The sequence below is a fragment of the Brachyhypopomus gauderio genome, chromosome 3 (assembly GCF_052324685.1).
Source record: "Brachyhypopomus gauderio isolate BG-103 chromosome 3, BGAUD_0.2, whole genome shotgun sequence".
In the NCBI taxonomy this organism is placed as follows: Eukaryota; Metazoa; Chordata; class Actinopteri; order Gymnotiformes; family Hypopomidae; genus Brachyhypopomus; species Brachyhypopomus gauderio.
The window spans coordinates 34,563,478-34,578,477 of NC_135213.1; the positions used below are offsets into that span (position 1 = coordinate 34,563,478).

Here is a 15,000-nt window from a genome sequence, read left to right on the forward strand (position 1 = left end):
GGGGTTAGGGAGGATAATGTTGGGGTTAGGGAGGTTTGGGGTTAGGGAGGATAATGTTGGGGTTAGGGAGGTTAGGGTTAGAGAGGATAATGTTGGGGTTAGGGAGGTTAGGGTTAGAGAGGATAATGTTGGGGTTAGGGTTAGGGAGGATAATGTTGGGGTTAGGGAGGATAATGTTGGGGTTAGGGTTAGGGAGGATAATGTTGGGTTGGGTTAGGGAGGATAATGTTGGGGTTGGGGTTAGGGAGGATAATGTTGGGGTTAGGGAGGATAATGTTGGGGTTAGGAAGGATAAGTTGGGGTTAAGGGTTAGGGAGGATAATGTTGGGGTTAAGGTTAGGGAGGATAATGTTGGGGTTAGGGTTAGGGAGGATAATGTTGGGGTTAGGGTTAGGGAGGATAATGTTGGGGGTTAGGGAGGTTAGGGTTAGGGAGGATAATGGTTGGGTTAGGGAGGTTAGGGTTAGAGAGGATAATGTTGGGGTTAGGGAGGTTAGGGTTAGAGAGGATAATGTTGGGGTTAGGGTTAGGGAGGATAATGTTGGGGTTAGGGAGGATAATGTTGGGGTTAAGGTTAGGGAGGATAATGTTGGGGTTAGGGAGGATAATGTTGGGGTTAGGGTTAGGAGGATAATGTTGGTGTTGGGTTAGGGAGGATAATGTTGGGGTTGGGGTTAGGGAGGATAATGTTGGGTTAGGGAGGATAATGTTGGGGTTAGGAAGGATAATGGTTGGGGTTAAGGTTAGGGAGGATAATGTTGGGGTTAGGGAGGATCATGTTGGGGTTAAGGTTAGGGAGGATAATGTTGGGGTTAGGGTTAGGGAGGATAATGTTGGGGGTTAGGGTTAGGGAGGTTAATGTTGGGGTTAGGGAGGATAATGTTGGGGTTAAGGTTAGGGAGGATAATGTTGGGGGTTAGGGAGGATAATGTTGGGAGTTAGGGAGGATAATGTTGGGGTTAGGGAGGATAAGGTTGGGGATAGGTTAGGGAGGATAATGTTGGGGTTAGGGAGGATAATGTTGGGGTTAGGGAGGATAATGTTGGGGTTAGGGAGGAAATGTTGGGGGTTAGGGAGGATACTGTTGGGGTTAGGGTTAGGGAGGATAATGTTGGGGTTAGGGTTCGGGAGGATAATGTTGGGGTAGGGGTTAGGGAGGATAAATGATGGGGTTAGGGAGGATATAATGTTGGGGATAGGGAGGATAATGTTGGGGTTAGGGTTAGGGAGGATAATGTTTGGGGTTAGGGGAGAGAAAGGGGAGTCGGGGGGAGGGAGGGGATGCTGATAACTAGACCAAAGATGACCCTAAACATTTCTATCAGAACATTAGTAAAAACAAAATAAGGCATCTCTTGCTTGCTTTGGCTGCAGAACAATGCGGAACCCATTTGAGCCTCAATCCTGCATATCCATAACCCTGCTGACTCTCGTTGGGCCTTACAGAACACTCTCACTGAGAAATATCTCCTCAAAACCTCTTGTGAAAGAGGAAAATGTATTTGGAACAAAACGAGGGTCATACGTGCCAAACCAAATTAACCCGCCAGCATTTTCATTATCTACCACAAATCAGTGTGCAGATGCTGTGTTCAGCTGCAGAGAAACTCAACGCAAAATGAAATGAAAACAAGTCGGACCAAAGTAACACATCAGAGTGGAATCAGTGCCAGCCAGAAGGCATTAGTCTTGAACACACGCGCATGCTCCTGCTTTTACAACACACAGACGCAAAGATCAGCTCCCACATCGACCACCTCAACTCAAACACTCGTATGAAGCAAAAACGGGATGAACAGAACAGAGAGGAGTGTGAACTGGAGCACCTGTGTTTAGGGGTGTGTTGAGGAGCATCTGTGTTTAGGGGTGTGTTGAGGAGCACCTGTGTTTAGGGGGTGTGTTGAGGAGCATCTGTGTTTAGGGGTGTGTTGAGGAGCATCTGTGTTTAGGGGTGTGTTGAGGAGCACCTGTGTTTAGGAGCACCTGTGTTTAGGGGTGTGTTGAGGAGCACCTGTGTTTAGGGGTGTGTTGAGGAGCACCTGTGTTTAGGGGTGTGTTGAGGAGCATCTGTGTTTAGGGGGTGTGTTGAGGTTGCCCCTGTGTTTAGGGGTGCGTTGAGGTGCCCCTGTGTTTAGGGGTGCGTTGAGGAGCCCCTGTGTTTAGGGGTGCGTTGAGGTGCCCCTGTGTTTAGGGGTGCGTTGAGGGAGCATCTGTGTTTAGGGGTGCGTTGAGGAGCCCCTGTGTTTAGGGGTGCGTTGAGGAGCCCCTGTGTTTAGGGGTGCGTTGAGGAGCCCCTGTGTTTAGGGGTGCGTTGAGGTGCCCCTGTGTTTAGGTGTGCGTTGAGGTGCCCCTGTGTTTAGGGGTGTGTTGAGGTGCCCCTGTGTTTAGGGGTGTGTTGAGGTGCCCCTGTGTTTAGGAGTGTGTTGAGGTGCCCCTGTGTTTAGGAGTGTGTTGAGGTGCATCTGTGTTTAGGAGTGTGTTGAGGTGCCCCTGTGTTTAGGAGTGTGTTGAGGTGCATCTGTGTTTAGGAGTGTGTTGAGGTGCATCTGTGTTTAGGAGTGTGTTGAGGTGCATCTGTGTTTAGGAGTGTGTTGAGGAGCATCTGTGTTTAGGAGTGTGTTGAGGAGCATCTGTGTTTAGGAGGGCACAGTTGCTGCCTCAGAGAAGGAGGATTAAAAATTGTCAGTAAACTTTTTTTGTTGAACTACCAAGGATCCCGCACACAAGTCCATGATCTCCACAGTGTCCTTCACCAACACCACAGTGTCCTTCACAACAAACTACACAACAAAACGTTCACGCAGATCATGAAACACAAACCCCAGACTGCAGCACCAATCTGCACCCGGACTGGATTTAGCACACGACTTTAAAAGCTCCCTCTGGCCTCTGACCTTTGACCTGGAGGTGCTCGTCCAGAATGTGGCTGAAGGTGGAGATACAAAGGTGGAGGTGTGGATGTGTGAACAGCATGTAGGATGGAGCTGAGCTCTCTGAGATGGAGGAAGGAGGTGTGACCCTGTCCCTAACCCTAGGGTCCATAACATGAAGAGTGACTTAAAAGTCCTTAGAGGAACAATATCAGGTGAGATCACCATACATAGGGCCTGAAGCATTAAGAACACTGAGGTGTTCTGGAATGTGCAGTGAACTTCCAGAATGGAATCTGTGGCTTCCGTTAGAATGAAAGAATGAAAATGAGTATGAGAGTTTACTGTTACCCCATCATCATCATCAACCCCATCCTGGCCCCCAGGGTCATGGGACATTCAGGGCTCCTGTGAACTTTAACACGCCACGCTAATTTAACCACAGCACCACACCCGCATAACAGCTTATTAACTCTACACTCCCAGGAAGTGACAGCAAGTGTCAAAGATGTGTGTGTGTGTCTGTGTGTATGTGTATGTGTGTGTGCATGTGTGTGTGTGGGTGTGATTGAAAATGTATGTGTTTACATGAAACACAAATATTTATGACTAGCTGACAGAGAGGGACTTTTAAGTTGCGTAAAAATAGTTTCCATGTGACACACTAGTGACATCGGTGCAGAACTTGTGGCAGTGTGGAAGAACCACGGGGGAATACACCACACGACTCTCACTCACTCTGCGCATCGTGTGTGTATCTGAGCTCTCCGATGACACAGACCGGAGACATGTTTACGAAAAACACACTCAGCTTTAGTGCAAAACATTCCATTAAAAAACACATGCACACCCACACACGCCCACCTCACACACAAAGGCAGTGCATAAGAAAAAGCAGAAATTATGATCGGCTCCTTCTTGAGAGCAGGTTCTCATGTGCAGGAACGTTGCTGGGTCTCTCCGTGAATATCACATCAAACACCCTCCAAACTAGAGCTGAACAGTTTGACTCAGTCATGGCCTTCAGCACACAGCTTAGAACAGGTCCCAGATCAGCACACAGACACACAGCTGAGAACAGGTCCCAGATCAGCACACAGCTTAGAGCAGGTTCTAGATCAGCACAGAGCAACATGACCAAACGCAAGATGACAGAATTGTCCTGATATCTCTCTCCGTCACACACACACATGTACACACACATATACACACTCACACTTGCTTAAAACGAACATAAATATAAAGAGTGAAGCATTAACCCAAGGTGCAGCAGGGCCACTCTAATGGTTTCATCAGACTGTGAGCGGTACTGTAGTTTCACCATTACTCTCGTTAACGGAATTAAAACGTCCACTGCTGGAGTATCCACTGGAACGGAGGAGACGGTCATTTCACCATAACACCGCAGAGCATGAAAATATCACACTTACCGAATAACCGCGTCCTGACAGAGAGTGGGTGGAGCTCTGGGGAGGGAGAGAGAGAGAGAGAGAGAGAGAGAGAGAGAGAGAGAGAGAGAGAGAGAGAGAGAGAGAGAGAGAGAGAAAGAGAGAGAACAGTGATGACCTTTAAGTGTTACTGTGAGATGACAACATGATGAGGTAGAAGAGTAGGTTAATATCAATATTCACATTAACCTTTCCCTCTTCTCACTCTCCTAATGACAGCCCTCCTCTCTCCCTCCCTCTCTCTCTCCCCCATACACAGGACGCCGATCTCCTCGACATGACACTCCTGGGACTCCGTAGCTGTGCGGTCCTTTTCCTGTCCAGGGTTCAGGGGTTTGACGAGTCGTGCCACACGTGTCACCAAAAATATGAGCCCTAAAATTATCTGTGCACATCACGGGCTAAAACAGCTCCTCACCTATCCGCCCTGATCTGGGTACCCTGTGAATCGGTGTCACACACACTCCCCCCCCCCCCCCCCACTTCACTCGATTACATCAGTTACTCCAGAACTTTCTCTGGGATTTTGGTGACAGGGAGAGTGTCATTTCACACTGCACTAAAGTAGCACCATCTTTCCCATAAGCCCCTCTGTTGCATCAGCCTATATCAGTGAGAGACAAATGGCGGCTAATGAGACGGTTTCTATGGACGGGACGGTTTTAGGTTCAGAGTCACAGCTTTACAACATTCTGGGCTTCAGGTTTTAACAAGTCATCGTCATGCCTGCGGGTTGTCAAGGCGATGCTGGTGGTTCACACACAAACGGCTTTTCGTGTTTGTCGCTTGTGTTTCAGAGCTTCAGGCTTTAAACTAAATGGGAAACTTGAATTCAGAAAAGTCAGCAGGCTGAAATAGTTCATAACACTTTTAGACCTGAACGGAATCATTAATTTTCTGGAGTCGAGGAGTCAGTCATTTCTGTAAGTTCTGTTTGTATGTGTGGTATAAATCAGTCAATCTGCATTAACCTTGGTCTCTCTCTCTCCTTCTCTCTCTCCTTCCCCCTCTCCTTCTCCACCACTGCTTCCATTTTCTTTACCTCTATCCTTTTTTACATTGCCAATGTATGTCTCAGGGTGGATATTCTGCTACACCTACTGGCCTCATGAGGGTTCATAAGGGAATATCATAATTCAGGGTCAGGTTCTGGCAGTACTGCTCCAGCAGGTCCAGGTTCTGCTGTAGATTCTGTGCACTGTAGCAGCAGAACCAGATTGTCTGTGTAGAGCAAGAGCTGTAGCATCTACGGTCTCCCACATCATTAACGTAGACATCAGTGTTGGGCTTAGACTGCAGCCTTGCCCCACTCCACATTCCACACCTATTTCCCACATTGACTAACTTGATATAATACATTTAATTGACAGCATAAAGTATTTGTCAGTCAGGGTAGAAATCAGTGAATGATCAATAGTGCTGTTATTTGGTAAAAAATCCAGTCTGGCTTCTACTCAGAACACAGTAAAGGCATTCAGACATTTAGAACTGTTACCAGGATTACTGTTCAAGAGACTTTGGTCCAGTTTAAAGCGTGGTGTTATCTAGCCATTGATTTCAGATTAGAGGGGATAAATGTAAACAGTATCAACACTTTTACAATAGCCAAACAAAAACTTCCAGTTTTCTTTGATTGTAGTTTGTTAATTTTCTCCTCTATGTCCCCCTGAGTAACTGAGAAGTCTAAAGGATTTTGAGTCTGGAAATCGGTTGTCCAAATGTATCCATTTTGTATAACTGGTGCTTTGTGGTGTCTTTTTTTAAGGTTGTTTCAGCTGTCCCAAAATTGGTTTTTATTGACTCCTCCATTAATATCTATTGTCCGACACTACCTGACACTCTCTCTATCTCCAGAGTGTCGGTTGATGAATCCTAGATATTTACACCATTCTACCCTTACCTTCCTCACCATCATTATCTCTCTTACCATCTCTGTCTCTCTCACCATCTTTATCTCTCTTACCATCTCTGTCTCTCTCACCATCTCTGTCTCTCACCATCTTTGTCTCCAAATGTTGATAAGAGAGAAAGAGAGAGGGAGAAGGAGTAAAAGGGAGAGAAGAAGGAGGGAGAGAGAGGCAGAGAGAGGGAGAAGGAGGGAGAGAAAGAGACTGAGAAGGACAGAGAGAGGGGAGAGAGAGGGAGGCAGGGAGAGAGAGAGAAAGAGGGAGAGAGAGAGAGAGAGAGAGAGAGAGAGAGGGAGAGACACTCTCAGGGCACAGACTGGTAGAATCAGTTTTACTCTGTCCTGGTTCCTTCGTGTTGTTGTATTCAGAGAGGAAAGTGAGCCTCATTTAAATGGTAATGAGGAACAACAGATTGGATTTAGTGCCATGGAGAGGGAACGACACATTCCACGGCACCATCATCCAGGGCCTTAAGCCACGGGCTCTCAACATGGCCTCTTCACAACCATTGTGCACCAAACAGAAAGGCATTGGCCAGTGCTCACAACTTCAAAAAGGCTTTAAAATGCAGAACCAGACAGAGAAAGAGAGAAGGCAAAGGGGAAGGAGAGGAGAAGAGGGAGGAGAGAGAGAGGAAGTGAGGGAGAGAGAGACATGGAGAAAGGGAGGTAGAGAGGTACGGAGAGGGAGAAAGAGAGGGATGGAGGGAGAGAGAGGGAGAGAGAGAGAGAGAGAGATAGAGAGGGAGGGATGACCAAGCTGGTTTTGTGAGTTTTAGGGTTGACCAATCAAAATCAAGAATCCTCCCGTGACCCCTCAAATGTGGCCACAGAATACTCAGGAATACTATGAAATACTCTGGAATACTCTGAGACAAACAGGGTGCTCTCTTTAGCTCCACTGTTATTTGAGGTAAAGCTCTGTGTGATTGCAATGAAGCATGAAGCCTGCAAATACACAGGAGAATGAGCTCCAGCATGTCTCAAACAGTCTCACACAATCTCACCATGTCTCATCTTGCATGGAGTCTGAGAGAGGGAGTGGCTGAGCTAAATGCTCTTTACATTCTTATCCATCAGCTTTGCCCAATAAATACAACTACACAAAAATGGTCAGGTCCTACATCACTATACTCATTTCATTTCCTCAGTCAGATGAAATGTTGACATACACTGTGATAAACGTCCTCTGTTAAATGAACATAGGCAGCGTTTTTACAGCCTGCGATGGACACTTGGCATGTTGGAATAAAGGTGATCATTACAACTAATAATAGCTCTTTCTCAAACTGTTAATCGGGGATCAGAGATTTTGAACAAGTTTGGAAATAAAATCAGGTTTAATACCTTTTTGAGCAGTGAACAAAATGAATGGGAGAATGAATTAATAAATGAATTATTATAAACAAGCACACAAACAAAAAAAAAAAAACAGTGCCACTGGCCTTCCAACAGCATCACCAGAGGAAACGTCATTAAACTGTCAGGAACTCTGATTGGTTAATAAAAGTCCTACACACATTTCCACCTCCAGGCACCATGGTGACCAAATACATTTGGTCCCGAACAAACTAACGGATTTGCAGAAGCTGCTATGACAAGCAGTTAGAGCAGTAAACCATACACTAGAGAGATGTGCTTCACGGGGCGTTTGGATCCTGGAGTTAATGTAAACAGATAGCACGCAATAAAGCCGTCAGTACTTGGAGTTAATTAAAACGAACTGCCAACACACACTTAATGAGCAGAAGCCAGGCTTGGTGCAGCAGCTAATTAAACGTCTCAGGTTTCTCTCAGTGGACCAAACAGACCTGGATCTGTACACATAAGAGACACTGCAACATCATGTTAATTCTACACTACAGCATACAGTGAAACTGTGTTTTTGCAAATTTTTCAAGAGTCAAATCCTGAAAAAGCCTCCACGTAGTCATTTTTTTACAAAATGTAGTCATTTTTGTAATCATGTTGTCACACCCATACTAATTACTACAAGCATTATTGCAGCTAACAGTGTCTGTTAACCACAGGCTGCATGAAGAACAATTAAACGCGCTAGCAGCAACGTTCCATCAACAGAGCGCTCGCGCTGACGCCCGTGAACCTTTTAGAACGGACGCGCGTGGACACTTGTTCGCGAGCCCAGTAATTACGCGCGCGGATGCGAGTGGGTGGAAGTCGGAGTGCTGGATACACCACGTGGCATGTTGAACCGTGCAGACGCGGCGTTTTCGGACCCACGGATGATTCATTACTGCCGTTTTTGACGCGGATCTCGTGCCTTGAGTTGTAAATGGTGGAAAGGCGCGGAAACAACTTCATGTCGGGGACGTTTAGGCCCCGTTGTCTTTTGGTGTCGTTTGTTGGTTCCGCACCTGCATGGTTCTGAGGCCCTAATCCCAATTCTCTTGCGGCACTTCACAGGGGAACGAAACGTCTCCTGTAGGTTAGTGGGAGCGCGGATTCCTTCAGCCAAACCGTTTTATAGTCCATTAAGTGTCAAAATAAGAAGAAGAAAAAAACTGCGAGTGCCAGAAAAAAACACGGAGGGGGTGAAACAGAGAGAGTGTGTTTGACCACACAAGCTGAAGCCAACGCACGACCGTCTTCCCGTGCGATCCGTCTACGAGTCGGAACCGCATGTATTACACTGTACTGGGTTAGAAACACGCGAACATGAAGGTCCGTTTGGACCACGCAGGAGAGATTAACACACGCCGGAAGATTCGTGCGGGTTTAACAGTTCGACAGCGATCAGAAATGATCGGATTTACTGAGCTTGCAGCCCTGTCAACGGTGATGGACACACACACACACACACACACACACACACACACACACACACACACACACACACACACACACACACACACACACACACACACACTCTCTCTCTCTCCTGTCAGAGATGGACAGATACAAACGACATGGGCATGGTGTTCTGCTTCTTAGCAGCGTTTCTTTGGCAGCGGATTAGAGGGGAGTGCCGTATCTACCACTGTCAGCCACTCCGGAACTTTCCTCAGCGGTTCGGCGGGCCCGTCTTCCCTCTCAGCTTTGCTCTTCCTTCTGTCGCCTTTCAATGTCAAAACTGTCAGACCGCATCAGGCGTTTTATCAGCGCCCAGCCCGTCTCCCCCCCCCCTCTCTCTCTCCCTCTCTCTCTCTCTCTGACTTTTTTATTTTTTAAAAACAGCCTTTTCCGCAAATCCACGAGAAACGGCAAGTAGGGCGAAACGAGTGATGGTGGTGTGTGTGTGTGTGTGGGGGGGGGGGGGGTGAGTATAAAAAGGCTTCTAAGTGCGATATTTCTCCCATCCTCTAATTTCCATCAGAAACGGCGCATTTAATCTCTTCATTAAAAACACTCTTTTTCATTTCGCGTCTTCCCCCTCATCATCGCTCATTCAGAGAGGCGCGCGCGCGCTCCGCTCCTCGCGCCATCCGCTCCAGCGAGCTGCCGGAGTGAATTTGCCGCGGATTGCAGCGCGTTTGACAGGCATTAGTTAGGGAAGCATATTCAGAATTCATTTAAAATGAGCCACGCGGGAATCAGACATAAATTCTCATTACTCTTGCGTATCGCGTTATTATTTCTCCCCACACCCACCCAGCCTTTCTCATCCAGTATCAGCACCACACAGCCAGTAAGGTCAGTGTGCCTGCTTACACTTACACACACACACACACACACACACACCACACACACACCCTAACCCTACATATTTCCTCCATTCCTCACTAATCACAGCGTTCCCCCGGTGTTCTGAGCCCTCGGCCCCGGTCACATGGGTCTAGCCCACGATCTGGGTCTTCACTCAGGTCCTTGTTCCTGGACCCACTAACAACGCTGACGTAGCACATGTGTGAGTGCAGGGTGTGTTTTCTTTCCAGTGTGCGTCAGGTAAGGAGAGTGGGAACCTACACACACCCTGTAATACACCTGACTGTCTCCATTTTGCTAGGACCGTTTCACTCCATGTGCACAGCAGCTCGGGTTTGGGGAGGTGGGCGTGTTGGTCACACAAATCTGAACCATTTTCAAAACATTTCACAAATCTGAGCCATTTCCTGCACTGTAAAAAACTAAAAAACTAACAGTGATGATGAATGAAACGTTCATGATAACTGCAGTAGGAACATAATCTTTATTGTTGAAATAACTCTGGTGGACGGTACCAATTAAGAGCTAGACCACTAATGGTCACTTCTCACTGGCTGGCTAAGGTGGTGACATATGGAAAGTGGGCAGGGCTTACCTCACTGAGGCGGTCCTTGGAGTTCCCCCGCTGGGCCGTGGAGTTCAGGTCTGGAACATTCTGCTCGGCTACGGGCTTCCCTGTCAGACCCAGGACGCTCTTGAACTGCAGACAGACCCCAGAACAGTGCTGCGTCAGAGCCCGATGAAGAACCTTCACACAGCCCACACCCCTGGAGTCTACGTCCCCGGAGACCACGCGTCCTAGCGAGAGACTCGTCACGCTCAGAACATCGCTGTTCTCTTGTTTATTAGCTGAACAAACGAAGCACATTCTGCTTCTCTAAATCCCCACAGACCCACAGAAAACCCAGCAAACACCCCAACGTCCACAAAGCCGGTGCCCGCTCCCTGATCCCAGTTTCATCTAGTTTCTAGAATGCTGAGGTCATGGTCTGGTGGGGAACTGGTCTTGGTGACCAGAGGGTCGTGGGTTTGACTCTCACCCAGGCCATGACTGAAGTGCCCTTCAGCGAGGCACTTAACCCAAAACTGCTCCCCTAACACTGGACTTGGGTACCACAGCCCCTAGTGATCACTAGTGTGCACTTTGTAAGTCGCTCTGGGTAAGAGTGTCTGCTAAATGCTCTAAACGTGAGTGTATGGGGTGAGTAATGATGTGCACTAGCGGTTCTGTGTGCGCTTCACGTCTCGTGTTCATGCGGGCCTCGTCTTAACCCGGTCTCTCCCTCTCAGGTGCATGAACGTCCATCTGCTCTTCAACGCTGTGCACACACAGCCCTGACGTTTTTCACCGGCAGACACACATTTCACACCGGCGAGCCCGTAAGCTTAACAGACACGACATGCAGTGACGGGTCAGAAATAACCTCCGCTGAGATCCAGTAGCCAACGCCACGGGGGAGACGGCTTCACTGTGCGGATAATTGTTTCCCCATGTCATTCAAAAGACACACGCTCACATATGCGCACACAAAACTACATTTAAACAACAATGTTAAATATGAGAAATAAGTCTTAGTGTCAAACAAAAAGTGTAGGCTAGAAAAAATGTGTGTGTGTGTGTGTGTGTGTTCCTGAGACGAACAGAGAACATCAGAGAACTGCTGTGGGTGTTTTGAATACATCAGAATATTTAATGCTCAACCATGAAAACACTGAAGACAGTGAAGGTTGAGGTCTTTCTGTGTAGGACCCCTGTGTGTGTGTGTGTGTGTGTGTGTGTGTGTGTGTGTGTGTGTGTGTGTGTGCACGCACAAGTACACCAGTTTGACATCACACTTGTATCAGGGTGTAATTTATTTGACTAGCTCTGTGCATGTGTGTGTGTATGCATGTGTCGCTGTGTGATCTGCATGTGTGTGTGTGTGTGTGTGTGTGTGTGTGTGTGTGTGTGTGTGTGTGTGTGATCTGCGTGTGATGTGTGTGTGTGTGTGATCTGCGTGTGTGTGTGTGTGTGTGTGTGTGTGTGTGTGTGTGATATGCGTGTATGTGTGTGTGCGTGTGTGTGTGTGATCTACTCCTCCAGCTGCTTGCCGTTCGGGTCCCCAGAGGTTTGTGGGGTCTTGTCCCCCTGGTCTCCAGATCTCCCTCTAATTTAAACAGATCACTGCTACAATTAACCTTTCTGCTAAATATCAATTACTGCCGCGGGCGGGGTGGAATTAACGGGGTCGTCAGCGGGACTGACGGTTCCCGCGTTCTGCTGTCCCGCAAGTATGTCCAACCCCCACGGGGTTCCAGCCCACCAGCCACGCAGAGCGGGGCAGAGTGGGAGGGGCTGTGGGCGTGGCCAGGGGCTGAGTGCTGACCCAATGCCGTGTTCCCACAGTGGCACGGAGCTGCAGGTGGGCCCAATCAAGTCTGAGTGGATTCCTCTGGAGGAGACAGCGACACGCCTCACTCTGACGAGCTAATCAGGCCTGCTGTTTCAACATAAGCAGCAGTCGTGTCGACAGTGTGTGTGTGTGTGTGTGTGTGTGTGTGTGTGTGTGTGTGTGTGTGTGTGTGTGTGTGTGAGTGCCTGCCTGCACAGTTTGAATAAATGCAAATAGGTGGGGGTATGTTTGTGTGTGTGTGTGTGTGTGTGTGTGTGTGTGTGTGTGCGCTCGTCTAAGTTTTAGAAGAACCAGTCACTGATTACTTTGTTTACCTCTTACCTATGTTGACAGATTAAAAATAAAAATGTTTACAAATCTGCCAGTTCTCTTTATGCAAAGAAATCAGCAACCAGCCTGAACACTGAGCACAGCAAAGAGCAGCTTGAACACTGGGGTTAACACCTGAACACTGACCACATCACAGAGCAGCTTTAACACTGGGGTTAACACCTGAACACTGACCACAGCACAGAGCAGCTTTAACACTGGGGTTAACACCTGAACACTGACCACAGCACAGAGCAGCTTTAACACTGGGGTTAACACCTGAACACTGACCACAGCACAGAGCAGCTTTAACACTGGGGTTAACACCTCAACACTGACCACAGCACAGAGCAGCTTTAACACTGGGGTTAACACCTCAACACTGACCACAGCACAGAGCAGCTTTAACACTGGGGTTAACACCTCAACACTGACCACAGCACAGAGCAGCTTTAACACTGGGGTTAACACCTCAACACTGAGCACAGCAAAGAGCAGCTTGAACACTGGGGTTAACACCTCAACACTGACCACAGCACAGAGCAGCTTTAACACTGGGGTTAACACCTCAACACTGAGCACAGCAAAGAGCAGCTTGAACACTGGGGTTAACACCTCAACACTGACCACAGCACAGAGCATTTTTAACACTGGGGTTAACACCTCAACACTGACCACAGCACAGAGCAGCTTTAACACTGGGGTTAACACCTGAACACTGGCCACAGCACAGAGCAGCTTTAACACTGGGGTTAACACCTCAACACTGACCACAGCACAGAGCAGCTTTAACACTGGGGTTAACACCTGAACACTGACCACAGCACTGAGCAGCTTGAACACTGGGGCTAACTCCAACCAGCCTGAACACTGACCACAGCATCAAGCAGCTTTAACTCCAATCCTAGATACTGCAGCCATATAGTCAATGACCCGGAAGGTCAGTCAGTCAATATGCAGGAAGCTTTCATGAAATCTACAACCACATTTAAAATCCAGACCAGTTAACTTCCTGGCAGGTTGGTTAGAAGTTGGTTAGGTACCTGGAGAGTGCTGAACTAATTCTAGCTTTGTTGATCAAGGAGAGTGTTAACTTTGAACAGCTGAAGCTGATCTCAGAAGGTCATTGTTACGGTTACTGGACACACCCAGGATCTCAGTGCCACGGCCAACAATCACGTCTTTGCTCATTTTGGGCTTTTTAGTGAGTGCTTGGTGCTATCCCACAATGCAACACTTGAGGGGCAAAGGAGGCAAAAAGCAAATCAGGATTTATATTTAAATCAAAGCCAAGAACATAAAAACATCTGATTATTATGATGCTTGTGTGTAGATGGCATAAGATTAAGATTTATTTAAACACCGCTGATGCAGCTACCAGGACACCAGGCCTACGCACCACACCTGCTACCTGTACAGATTACAAACGACATGAACCAGTATACAGGACATGAAACCAGTATACAGGACTTGCTGGTGAGATGTTGAGATTTTCATTCAGTATGCATGGATTCAAATTCAGATCTTCATGTTAAACCCTGTTTGTTAAAGCCTCTGAAATTGCATCTCTTCATGTGTCTGATGTCTGGGGTTCACCTACCAATCCGTCATCCCACTCATACCTGAATTAGCTAGAAAAGTCAAAGTCAAATGAACTTGTATAGCACAAATCGTCACAAAGCAGCTTTACACATACGTGGGTTCAAAGGATAATCACTCAACTTATCTTACGACTCTCAGAATATCTTAATATATGAAGAAATATACCGTCTTCTTGACATCAGTGACAAGAAATTAGATTGATGAGTCTGACTACTTGATGAGTGTGTGTGTGTGTGTGTGTGTGTGTGTGTGTGTGTGTGTGTGGTTGGGGGGTATTCTGTAGGGATTCCACTGTACCTCAGCTTCTTCCCTTACCTACACGATTAGCAGACTTCTATCTAAACCCCCCCCACTTTAAACCCCCTGACTCTAACCCCCACCTCACTCCTCTCTGCCTCCCTCCAAGCTCCGCCCTTTCTCCGCCCCTCACCCCTCCCCTGGCCCGCCTCCCCTGATTGTCTCTTTTCATTGCTGCCTTGTCCTCTCTCTCTCTCTCTTCACCTGTCAGCTGCTTTCTCTCAGGTCCTGCTCTGGCTTCACGCCATGTCAGTTCTGGTTACCCAGAGCCTCCAGATGCCCCCGCACCCCCCACCCCCCTGTTCAAGAGTTCAGAGTGTTGCCATGGGCAATGGGGCGGGGCAGAGGGCAGTTTCAGGGGGAGACACAGATCCTTCCCCTAATTTGCTGTTAAAAGAGTCCTACGCTAAAGCAGCCTCACCTCTATTAACCCTCAGGAGAGAGGGGGGGGGGGGGGGGGACTTCTCCACCAGCTCAATCTCCAGGCTCATTATCCCGGCGCTGGTCCAGAC

At 47.9% G+C, this 15,000-nt stretch overlaps 1 protein-coding gene across 5 annotated transcripts in view; it reads right to left on the reverse strand.

The window, feature by feature from the left end:
- The window catches only part of fbrsl1 (fibrosin-like 1), a 145,476-nt gene that overhangs the window by 67,150 nt on the left and 63,326 nt on the right, over positions 1-15,000 (reverse strand). For all 5 annotated transcript variants that reach the window (XM_076997862.1, XM_076997864.1, XM_076997860.1 and 2 more), the window contains exons 3-4: positions 10,483-10,587; positions 4,301-4,336 (exon numbers count right to left, since the gene is read on the reverse strand). In XM_076997862.1, the coding sequence (XP_076853977.1) occupies positions 4,301-4,336; positions 10,483-10,587 (141 nt within the window). The remainder of the gene's footprint in view (positions 1-4,300; positions 4,337-10,482; positions 10,588-15,000) is intronic.